Source organism: Canis aureus, chromosome 26, assembly GCF_053574225.1.
Source record: "Canis aureus isolate CA01 chromosome 26, VMU_Caureus_v.1.0, whole genome shotgun sequence".
Classification (NCBI taxonomy): Eukaryota; Metazoa; Chordata; class Mammalia; order Carnivora; family Canidae; genus Canis; species Canis aureus.
In genome coordinates this window covers 44,916,312-44,928,142 of record NC_135636.1, presented here as the reverse complement: position 1 = coordinate 44,928,142, position 11,831 = coordinate 44,916,312, and the positions used below count along the sequence as shown (strand labels likewise).

At 45.5% G+C, this 11,831-nt stretch overlaps 1 protein-coding gene across 4 annotated transcripts in view; it reads left to right on the top strand.

The window, feature by feature from the left end:
• ZNF217 (zinc finger protein 217) overlaps positions 1 to 11,467 on the top strand; it is a 36,381-nt gene extending 24,914 nt beyond the window's left edge. For all 4 annotated transcript variants that reach the window (XM_077873610.1, XM_077873609.1, XM_077873611.1 and 1 more), the window contains 4 exons: positions 2,744 to 2,860; positions 3,822 to 5,264; positions 6,916 to 7,038; positions 9,273 to 11,467. In XM_077873610.1, the coding sequence (XP_077729736.1) occupies positions 2,744 to 2,860; positions 3,822 to 5,264; positions 6,916 to 7,025 (1,670 nt within the window). In that variant the 3' untranslated portion in view covers positions 7,026 to 7,038; positions 9,273 to 11,467. The remainder of the gene's footprint in view (positions 1 to 2,743; positions 2,861 to 3,821; positions 5,265 to 6,915; positions 7,039 to 9,272) is intronic.
• The last annotated feature ends 364 nt before the right edge of the window (positions 11,468 to 11,831 follow it).

The window sequence follows — 11,831 nt, the reverse complement described above, 5'->3', positions numbered from 1 at the left end:
TACCTAGGTACCCTGTCCTCCTCTGTCTGGTGGGCTAGTGATTGTTAGCAGTTCAGGAACTAAGACCATTTGTGTGTAAAGGGAATGTGAACACCCCAAAGATGGTTTAAAAGAAATGTCACTTGCTCAGATTTCTCAGGTACTAATGGCTCTTGGAGGAAACAGAAGCCATTGCTGGAGGCTCACTGACCTCTTCTTATCCAAGGCGGAGGAGCTCACCTGTGCTTCACGCCTCGCCCAGCAGCACTTAACCTGGTGCTGCTTCAATCCATTTAATTATAATTTGTTTAAGTAAAGGACTCTGCTACTCGAAGACCGTTAAAAGAGCCCCTGCATCTTCAACAACCGAATGATGGGAACATGAGTTAGTCTTGCAGGGACGTTGCCATTCACAAACGTGGTCTTTGGTTTAAGCACACGCTGCTGTCTTCTTTCCCTGTAACCTGCTGGTGTGCGGCTGGCTTGTGAGAACCTGTGAGTGAGCCCCAGGATGAATCGGACCAGATGATACGCTGGCCTCTTCATCCTCCAAGCCCGCGCCCGGTTCTTTTTCCAAGCACACGATGTGCACATTGAGTATTTAGAATGGTTTGAGTTTCAGGGGACACAGGGAACCTAGCACTTAGAATATTACAGTCTTCAGAGATCTAGAAAATGACATTATGATGTCTTCATGACGTCATAGAAAGGCCTTGAGCACAGGCTTCGTCTTCACAGGGGGTCCTGGTAGTGTGCGTCCTGTTCGGGGGCATGCGGTAACGGGGGGATGACTGGCCCCGGCGCTGCCCCGGCGCCCTGAAAGAAGTGAAATGATGGGTCTTGTTCTGCCAGTAGGTGGTGTGGGCAGAAGCTTCTGGTGGAAATCTCGGTCGCAGGCGGCTAGAACGCCTGGTAATAGCTGGGAGCGCCACGACTTGCCTGCAGTCTGGTTCTACCACTGTGTTGTTTTGTGGCCCCATTACATGTTGCTTCACCTTTCTTCGCCCTGATTTCCCTGTTTGCAAAGTTGGTTCATCGACCCCTGATTTCTACCTTGCAAGGTGAATTTCAACAGCCTACTGGTAAAAAGTTTGCAGTCCTTGAAGAACTAGCACTGTAAAAATCAGAGGTGATGCTAAAGGAGGAGGAACCAGGTGTATGTGGTCATTTTGTGTCCTTTCTGTTAAAATAGATGGATTTCCTAACTTTTTTGGATGTGATGTAACCTACCATAAATCCTGACACATACTTGGGAGTAGGAAATTGCAGTAAGGTTCAAACTCAGCTAGTTGGGTGTGATTGTAAGACAAAGCTGGGCCTTCTGTGTTTAGAGAATTGGTTTTCCCAAATTTATTTTATGGTGTGGAGGTCTAGATTTATCTTGCTGTTACTTTCTATCAACCGGGCTTTCTATTAGATTTACTTTTAAGAAGACAAAAGGCAAACTAGGTATATTTTATTTTGTATTTATGTTTGTTCAACTTTATGGTAAGTTTAATAGTGGTTGTTGCATGTGATTATCTTTTAAGTCTTGGTAATCACTGGTTGTCTCTGCTGTTTTAGTATGTTTGGAGGTATCTAGAGGTTTTCCTCAGGGGAGTTGAGGGTGAGGGGATCATACAGTCCTCTGTCTGTTGAACAGGAGGCTGCCCATGGGTGGCTTATAGGCTGTTTTTTAGAATCTGTAAACCAGGTATATGTAATCTTGAAATGCAGAATGAGCAAGGAGCAGGGAAAAGAGGCTTTTTTAGTGGAGTTAACAGTTTTCAAGACAAAAAAGCCAGTTTAGTTAGGGCCAGTTTCTGAGAGATGATCTCACTTCTCTTGCCCTCATGGTAGTGCACGTAATTCAATCCTGAGTAAGAGGAGGTTTCTCTAGAGCTTTAACGTTCTTTTTTATGGGAGCGAGTAGCTTACCTGCAGCGAACATAACTGTCTTTTGGAGGGCTGGTATTGAGGTATAATCATCTTTTAATGAGTGTTCCCAGTAGACCTTGACGCTGTTGCAGCAGAGATACGGCGTCCTGGCCATTGCAGAGATTGAAGTATAAAGTGTAGCCCATTGTCATTTGGGGACAGATCTTGACTGATCGCAGATACAGTTTTGCCCACGTGAATGCTCACGAATGATGAAATTTGTTCTCTGAAATGTGCTAAATTTCCACAAACTTACTTTTTTTTTTTTTGACCCAACGCCAAACCTTTTTTTTCTTTTAAAGATTAAGTTGTGCTTGCTACCCTCTAGTGGTAGCTGGCCTGATCTCAAGATGCACTTCTTTTCCCTAGTGGTTGGGAAAACTGGCAATTTATACTGGCTCTGTTTTCTAAATCACTTACTCAGAAGAAGCTGGTTATTCCAGCCAGTGTCTGTAGGTCCAGCCTCACTGTGCCAGATCCTGCCTGCTGCAGACATGTCGGGAGATCAGAAAGTTGCCCAAGCATGTCAGGCTGTGAAATGATCTTCCCTGTGATGGAGGCAACAAAGGAGGAACCGAATTGGTGACACCAAATTCTTCTGTACTCAGAAAACAAAAACAAAACCCAAAAAACAGGGCGCATGTGTCATAAAAAGCTTCAGAAAACATCAAGCAACCCCCAAAACAGCATTTGGTGTGTTCCTGTCCTTTCTGATGTACCCCAACACTAATACAAAAAGTTTTATGCCTTCCTAAAAATCTTCCCATCCAGGGTCCCCCAAGTAAGCTTGTCTTCCTGGTGTCCTTGAGCTGTCTTCTTACGTAAATATTTTTGTTTCTACTTTAAGATAAAAATGATGATGGAGGAAAAATAAAGCATCTTACATCCTCAAGAGAATGTAGTTATTGTGGGAAGTTTTTCCGTTCAAATTATTACCTCAATATTCATCTCAGAACGCATACAGGTAAGGAACTTCCTAGATTTTCTTAATTCGTATTCAAAGAATTCTGATGTGGAGTTTTGTGCCTTGACTTTTTATCTTGTTAGACCCTTGGAATAGTTTTAAAAGTGTGTAGTATGTTGAGGGCAGCTGTCCTTTTAAGTCTGTTAGTGTCCTTGTACTTGAACTCTTCTGTTTGAAAGATAGTTTCTTGTTTGGTTTCTGACTACTGTCTCATCTTATTAAAACCTCTTCAATATTTTTTTAATGCCACAGCTTGTGTGTGTGTGTGTGTGTGTGTGTGTGTGTGTGTTATTGTTACGATCTAGAATGCAACAAGCATATATTTAGTATTTAGATGGCCGAAGTGGCTGTAATGTAGTGGTTCAGGAAGCTGGGTGGGCTTGAACTGCATCTCATCCACTTCCCAGCTGTGTACCTTCAGGGAAGTTACTTCACCTTTCTGTGCCTCTGTGTTCCTAGCTGTAAAAGTAGGATAATGATATTCTGTTTCATAGAGCTATTATGAAGGTCAAATAAGTTTAAAATGTGCTATTTTTTTATTTTTCATTTTTAAAATTTATCTTATTTTTTATTTTTTAAAAATATTTTATTTATTTATGAGAGAGACACAGAGAGAGGCAGAGACACAGGCAGAGGGCGAAGCAGGCTCCATGCAGAGAGCCTGACCCGGGACTCAATCCCGAGTCTCCAGGATCACCCCCTGGGCTGAAGGTGATGATGCTAAACTGCTGAGCCATCTGGGCAGTCCTATTTTTTTTTTTTTTTTTTAATTAAAGACTTGTCACATTTCTTGATAAAAAGCGAGCAGCAACTGGTGAAAGATCCTGAATATGAAGATTACAGAGAGAGACAGGAAAAGGAAAGACCCTATATTCTCTCTTGGCAGATGATTCTGGTTTCCAAAGGTCTATTTCGATGTTGCTCAAGAACTTGTGTGACACGGTGACGTTTCTCGTTTTAGGTGAAAAACCGTACAAATGTGAATTCTGTGACTATGCTGCAGCCCAGAAGACCTCTCTGCGGTATCACTTGGAGAGACATCATAAGGACAAACAGATCGATCTTGCCTCGGAAGTCAAGAACGATGGGAAAAACCAGGAGATGGAAGATGCACTACTAGCCGCCGACAGTGCGCAAACCAAAAATTTGAAAAGATTTTTTGATGGTGCCAAAGATGTTAAAGGCAGCCCACCTTCGAAGCAGTTTAAGGGGATGGCCTCTACGTTTCCGAATGTTCTGGGCAGCACTGTCCTCTCGCCAGTACACAAAGATACTCAGGATTTCAACAAACATGCAACTGATGACAGTACTGATAAAATAGGCAAAACTCCTGCCCCTGCGTATTTGGACGCGTTACAGAAGAGACCGCCGGGCGACCCCCAGGCCGCGGAGCCCGCGGGTAGAACAGAGGCGGGGGTCCCTGCGCGTGCGGACGGCGGCGCGGCCCTCGGTGCGGCCCACGGCGTGGCCCTCGGTGCAGCCCACGGCGCGGTCCTCGGCGCGGATCCGGGCGCCCGGGAGCAGCCGGCGGGGACGGCGGCCGACGGCAGGCACCTGCCCGGCGCGGACTGTCAGGAGAAGCCCCTGAACCTGTCCCTCGGGGCTCTTCACGGCTGCCCGGCCATCTCTCTGAGCAAGAGTTTAATCCCAGGGATCACCTGCCCGTTTTGTACCTTCAAGACCTTTTATCCGGAGGTTCTGATGATGCACCAGAGACTGGAGCATAAGTACAACCCCGACATCCACAAAAACTGCCGGAGCAAGTCGGCGCTGCGCAGTCGGCGCACCGGCTGCCCGCCCGCGCTGCTGGGCAAGGACGTGGCCCCGCTGGCGCACTGCCCCCGGCCCCGGGCCCGGCCCGCCCCCGCGCCCGCGCCCGCCCCCGCGCAGCCCGCCAAGGCCGCGCCCGCCGACCGTGACCGCGACCGCGACCGCGGGAAGCCGGGCCCCGCCGCGCCCGCCAGGCCCCCGCCGCCGGGCCTCGACCCCAGCACTTTAGCGCCCAGCAACCTGAAGGCGCCGCGGCCCGGGGGGGCGCCGGGGGCCGCCCGGCCTGCAGAGCCCGTGCACGTGGAGCGCGGCCGCAGGCCCGACGCCAGGCCCCGGGCGCCCCCCGCCAGCGCCGCCGCCAACGGCTGCGCCGAGCGCCCCTGGGCCCCGCGGGGCCGCGACCCCCCGAGCGGCCGCCCCGCCGAGCCCGGGGAGCCCCTGGCCAAGCGGCCGCGGCCCGACGCCGAGCCGCCCGCGCCCGCCTTCCGCCGCGCGCTGGAGCTGCCCAAGTACCAGGTGGTGCGCGGCCTGCCCGCGCTGCTGCCCGCCGAGTGCGTGTGCCCGCCGCCCGCCGCGCTGCCGCCCAAGGCCCGCGCCACACCCGCGCCGCTCTTCTGCGGGCCCGCGGCGGAAGGTGAGCCCGGGGCCGGGGCGGGGGCGTGCTGTGCGGGTTCCCTGCTCCCCGAGCCGGACCTCGGCTTCTGGTCCTCCTCCAAGTTTGGGGCGATCGGGTCCTCGCGGGCAGGTGTATCACCCGTGAGCCCCCAGGAGCAGGTGCGCCACCCGGTGAGCCCCCAGGAGCAGGTGCACCACCCGGTGAGCCCCCAGGAGCAGGTGCACAAGCCAGTGAGCCCCCAGGAGCCGGTGCACCACCCGGTGAGCCCCCAGGAGCAGGTGCGCCACCCGGTGAACCACCAGGGGCAGGTGCGCCACCCGGTGAGCCCCCAGGAGCAGGTGCACAAGCCAGTGAGCCCCCACGAGCCGGTGCACCACCCGGTGAGCCCCCAGGAGCAGGTGCGCCACCCGGTGAACCACCAGGGGCAGGTGCGCCACCCGGTGAGCCCCCATGGGCAGGTGCGCCACCCAGTGAGCTCCCAGGGGCAGGCGCTCTCGCACACCAGGGACAGAAAGCCTACGAACCCCAGTGCATGGCTTCTGAATGGTTTTGATAACTAGGATTTTCGGCTCTTGCTGCCTTATTTAGCATTTGTTAAACGCCAAGTGCATCGTAAAAGGCACTCCTTTCCCCTAAATGGATAGATTGTTTAAGTCGTGGATTTACTTTGGAGTTCTCCCCATGGAAATGTTTTCAAAACCCCAGCTTCCTCCTGGCCGCGGTCCCTTAGGGGTGCATGGTGCGTACCTGTGCACATAAAGAGGTAGATCAGAGTGTCCTGGGGACCTGGCCCACTTGGCAAACTTGATTAAACCACTTCCTTTGTCAGATATAAGTCCTGCTGGTTTGTGCAGCCCCAAGGAGAAATCCATTTTAAGCCTCTCAGTTTGTATTAATTTCAAATTAAGGGTTCTGTGTGGTGACAATACTCTTATCAAGGATAGCTTGATGCCATTTGATCGGGTAGGGATAGCAAATTAAAAAACAATTGCTTTCACACACTCCAGTGAATTTCATAAAAATTGTGATGAAATATTAATTTTTGCAGCCTTTTGATTAAAACAGCCTATTTTTCTCCCTACCAGCTCTTAAAACGGATAGGCGTCAAAACTTTGCCTTTAATTGAAGAGTCTGGGCTCTGTGTTAGAAGAAAAATCCTTTTTTACTTTTTAAAGATTTATTTTTAAGTAATCTACACCCAACATGGAGCTTGAACTCACAGCCCTGAGATTGAGAATTGCTCATTCCACCAAATGAGCCAGCCAGGTGCCCCATAAAAATCCTTTTCTGAGAAAAGTATTTTTTCTCCTCTTCCCCACAGTTTTGGTTTATGGTGTATATAAGTTTAAAATATTTTTGCTACCATTTTTTGGGGCTTTTTTTTTTTTTCTGTGCCTAAACCCTGGATCTTAACTTTATAGTTCTTATTAGTGACAGCATAGTACTTAGATCTGTTTTAGCTTTAGTGACTTACAATTTTGTGCTAGCACATGTCCTCAGGGCACTTAAAAACATTTTACTTGTAACTTTGCAACATGAATGCAACTGGTGTGTTCTGATCACATTACCAGTCAGGAATTGTGAAAATTGAACCTCTGACAACCCATATACATCTTCCCAGTTGTTGGACTTAATTCTAAAGACCTTTCCACATTTTTTTTCCCAACAGGAAAAAGGCCTGTGTCGTATCAACACTTGTCTAGCAGCATGCTACAAAAGAGAAACTATGAGAATTTTATTGGGAATGCACATTATCGGCCAAATGACAAAAAAACTTGATTTACTATTTCGGGTAAGAAAGGTGAACGCATATATGATGTATTGATTTTATCTGATTGAAAACAAACCATCTGGCTTATCCAGTAGGATATAAAGTAAAATTACTTTTAATTTTATTTATTTTCAAGATTTGTTTAATTATTTTGGAGAGTGAGAGCGCAGTGGGGGGAGGGGCAGAGGGAGAGGGAGAAAGACTCGGCAGAGCCCTGAGATATGACCTGAGCCAAATCCAGGAGTTGGAATGCTTAATGGTGCCACCCAGGTGCACCTAATTTTAATTTTAAAGTGTTTTATTTAAAATTTTTTATTTTTTAAAACATTTTATTTATTTGAGAGAGGGAGAGAGAGAGACAGCAAGAGTAGGGGCAGCAGGAGAGGGAGAAGCAGACTCCCCGCTGACCAGGGAGCCCGATGTGGGGCTCGATCCTGGGACCCTGAGATCGTGACCTGAGCTGAAAGCAGACACTTAACCCACTGAGCCACCCAGGCACCCCAGGTTTGAAGTGTTTTAAAACTTTGAGTGCTCAGGGTCTGTATCAGTGATGATGATTATATTAATAATAGTAATAGAGACTGGAATTTACTAAGCATTTATTTTATGCTCAGTCTTGAAGTATTTTATAATCATGACCTCACTTAATCCTTTCCACGGCAGGGGGCATCAGGCCAGGGATTAGCAAACTGCCCTCCACCTGTTTCTGTCTATAAAGTTTTAACTGGCTGTCAGCCATGTCCATTCCTTTATGTATTGTTGATGGCTGCTTCTGTGCCACATTAGCAGAGCTCTGGGTAGTTGTGACAGGGAGCACACGGCCTGCAAAGCTGAAAATATTTACACTCTGGCCCCTTGGAGAAAATGTTTGCTGACCTCTGGGTTAGGAGGCCCTGTGCACACTTTACAGAGGAGGGTACCAAGACTTGGAGTATTGAACTTGCCCAGTGTATACTCTGTTTTTGGTTCTGTCCTAGGTCTGCATGAACCAAAGCCTGTGCCCCTTCCCCCGCACCCCCCAACTCTCCTGTTTAATCTTTGTTGAAAGCCTCTGTGCATCCTTATCTGTTGGGGGAGGGGAATGGGACAGGGACAAGTAGGTGCATTTTGACTTTGTGCCTCACATGGCAAGTGTATATAACTGTAGATATCGAGAAGACTCAAGTAGTATGGTCAGAGTTGTGTGATTATTAGTTTAGTTAATTCCAGGTTTGGCCAGCGGGCCTGATGTCCAGGTGAAGAGTTATTCTAGGCCTAATTTACCAATGAATTGCATGAAGAGATGGGGGCTGATGGACAGTTTGAGTTCTCATGGAAATCCTTGTCCTGTCATGTGACCACCGTTTATACTCCCAGTCTAGGGTGTGAGTTCTCTGTCTTGTTTCCAGTGGGACAGGTAGGGACGGACCTATTAGCCTTACACAGGCCTACGCTCCTTTTTTCCCCTCAGGTAGTGAAAGTAGAATGAGAGTAAAGTGTTGGACAGGAACGGGGTTAAGTCCACTCTCCATTAAAACAAAAACGAAAATTTATGGGAACAGATAATTTGTAACAGATTTCTTGTGCCATATGGCACAGCAGGTCCTTAATAGTAAATGCTAACTGTCCTGTTGGTCCAGCCCTAGCCTCTTTCTGTAGGCTAGGGCTGGCCCCCTGCACCATTATGCTCCCCCTACAAGTGGTTCCCTTCCATTCCTCCCCACTGGCCCCCACCTGTGTGTCCACCTTCACTGCTAGCTCGGGTGGAGAGGAGACTCGTGTTCATTGCCTAGTCTACTGCGGGGAATATCACTGGTAAAACTTGTTAGATGTTGGCTGAACAAATGTTATATAAGCTTTCAGTTTCTCATCGGTGACCGTTGCTTTTGCCAGACTTAGTGTAACTTATATGAATTCTGATTCTTGGTAAAATCCTCTTCATTAAATCACTGTTCAGTATGTAGTAGTATCTCTGAAGCGGCACAGCATTATGCAGAGTCCTGATATTTTCGTTGCAACATTACTTTTTTGTAAAGATTGTATTTTTAAGTAATCTCTACACCTGCTGTGGGGCTTGAACTCACAAGCCAGAGATCGAGTCACATGCTCCATGCACTGAGCAGGGCAGGCGCCCCTTTGTTGCAACATTTGAGCTTACGTGGAACTCACTGTGTTTCTAGATCTCCTTATTTCTGTTGATTGTACTTTGCTATTAAAGATTTTCTGGGCCGTATTCAGTTTTATCTTAATCGCTTCTTGAACCTTTGTTTCCACAGGTCTTGATGGATGTGTACTGTCCACAAATTGAGTTCGTCCATCCTTTGGCAAAAGCAGATGGTGGGAGCCTGTGAAATAAGCTGTGACCGTACCATGCGTGTAACATGCCAGGAACACTACGGTTTTGTAAAGTTGTTCTGTTAACTTTTGTACCAAATAGCAATAAAAACTATAGTTGGAACAGTTGGGTTGTACACAAATGGAGACTGGAAATCTCTATTTTGTCCCTGAATAATATTTTTTTTAGAATCGACCAAATAAGAAGAGGAGTCTTTTGCATACTTGAGCGCTGCTGGAAAGAAACCATCTGGGGGGTTGGGGGGTGGGTGGGGAGAAAGTATATGACGCTTGCACCTCAGGTAATATGTACATATGTAAGTTCTAAACCTGCTTGTTCAAATACTGTGCATACTCTTTTCTCTAATGTAGCTCATCACTTTGAGCAGTTCCTATTTGTACTCTTTCGTTGAAAATGTATGTTTTTAAAAAAAATTCTCAATGATTTGTATTATGTTAAATCTTCCCCAGTCTATTGTCTTAACAAAATTGTTAACACAAGTATTGACCCTCTATGAATATGTGCTGCATATACTGTGGTCAGTCATTTTGAATTCGGTGCCCTTTTATTGTAATTTTCATTTTGTCAACAGAGGGAGAGTCCAGATCCACGATCCTTTTCTGAAAAAGTGGTGTGATTTGTGGGGTTTTTAAGTGTGTGTGTTTACAGAGAAGCATGTCCTCCGCAGAGCAGCCACATACGCAGTAAACATACCAAATTGTATGTGGAGTTCCTAAAAGTTATTTTTTATCACATTAATCATTTTTGTTGGAAAATTCAGGTTTTCTTGGCTTTTCCTTAAATTAGTATGTAAAAAAAAACATAAACGTTAAATTATACATGTGAATTACACATATTGGAAGCAATTTTAAAGGACATGAAAGTTTTCGGGTAAATTTTAGGTTTGTATCTAGGAGTCTTGGTGTGCCCGGCATTTGGGTTAACTGTGGACATATTCGAGTTAATGATAGACACGTTGATTCTGAATAAGGAACTGCCGGCTGAGCCTTCTGGTAATGGGGAAGATGTGATCTGTTTCTTGACCTCCGTTGTCTTCCCGTTTTTGGTTGTTTGGAGCAGCAACGTTTTTCTCAGTGCATGTGTAGTTTGGGTTTTTAAAGAGAGGTTAGCCACCAGCTGGCTTGCTAGGTGTTTTAAACTTTTGTTCCCTTAATACGCTGTCCGCGGCTGAGTTTATTCAGCAGTACATTGGTTTAGCAACCACAAAATATTTTATTAAGAAAACCGTTTTCAAAAATAAATTTGCACTGTTAAGTTTTCTTGCCCTGTCCTTTTGCGTTAGAGCAAGAGTGAAGTCCTAAAAGAATCCTGATTTATTTCTTTGTTCTTGTTTTTGTTTTCATTATGTAACATGAAGCATACTTGACAGAGAAGTCTTAAACTCCCACGTTAAAGGGAGACCTGATTAGAGATCAGTCTGCTGTCATTGCAATGAAGTGCTTTGTATCAGGAAAGTGTACACTATTTACCTTTTTTCCTGTTCACAAGCTGAGCCATATGTACATAATCTAGATTTTTGTTTTCATAGTTTTGCACTTTTATAGCCTATTTTTGAAGATTAACACATTTGCAAGATGATTGACTTGATCTTTGCCTAATCCAATGAGTGTTGCAGAAAGCTTGCTGTGACTATAAATGTAAATCTTAAAAGGGGATACGAGATAATAGAGGGCTGAAATTTAAACCTGTATTTAAAAAAAATCACCAAATCTATCTGAAAACAAGTCAATTCATGTCATACTGAAATTTTGGGGGCTTTCAGATTTCTCCTTTCTTAACCACATTTCTGAATTTCTGAATGCATAAAAATGTCCATTTTTTTTTTCACAGCCCTTGTACTCCAAAATTTTTGTTTGTTTTTGTTTTTGGTCCATCAGTATTAACTATTGGGATACTACTGGTTTTGTATGTTTTTTTTCCTTTTGAGACAACAGTACATATAATAGAGGTACAATCCATTGGATTTTTGTTTATGTATTTATTTCATTCCAGTTTGATTTATTTTAATTGTTGATACTTGTCAAACAGTAGACATTACTTGTTTTATTTATGATATATTTCAGCTTAAAGTTATGTTATTATATGTGGATGTAAATATAGATTTGGTGTTTTGCAGTCTTGGGTTTTGGTCTTTATTGTGTCCCTGGTTTCTGGTTTTGTTTTATTTGACTTTTTATAAGTACAATTTTAAGCCTACTTAAAGGTTAGTGTAATGAATCCTTGTGCTCCCCAGCAGTATTTTGCATCACCTCAACTCTTCTCCCCTGAGTATTTTAAAGCAAATCTCAGACGTGATACAGTTTCATTTTACACTTCAGTATGTATCCCTAATGGATAAGAGCTTTCATGATCACACACAGCTAAATGGACAATGATTCCTTATAACCAACCTCCATGACAATGTTCCCTGGTTGTCTCAGAGGTGGCTTCTCCTCAGGACCTAAACAAGATGCCCTTAAATTGGTTTTAGAAGATCCTT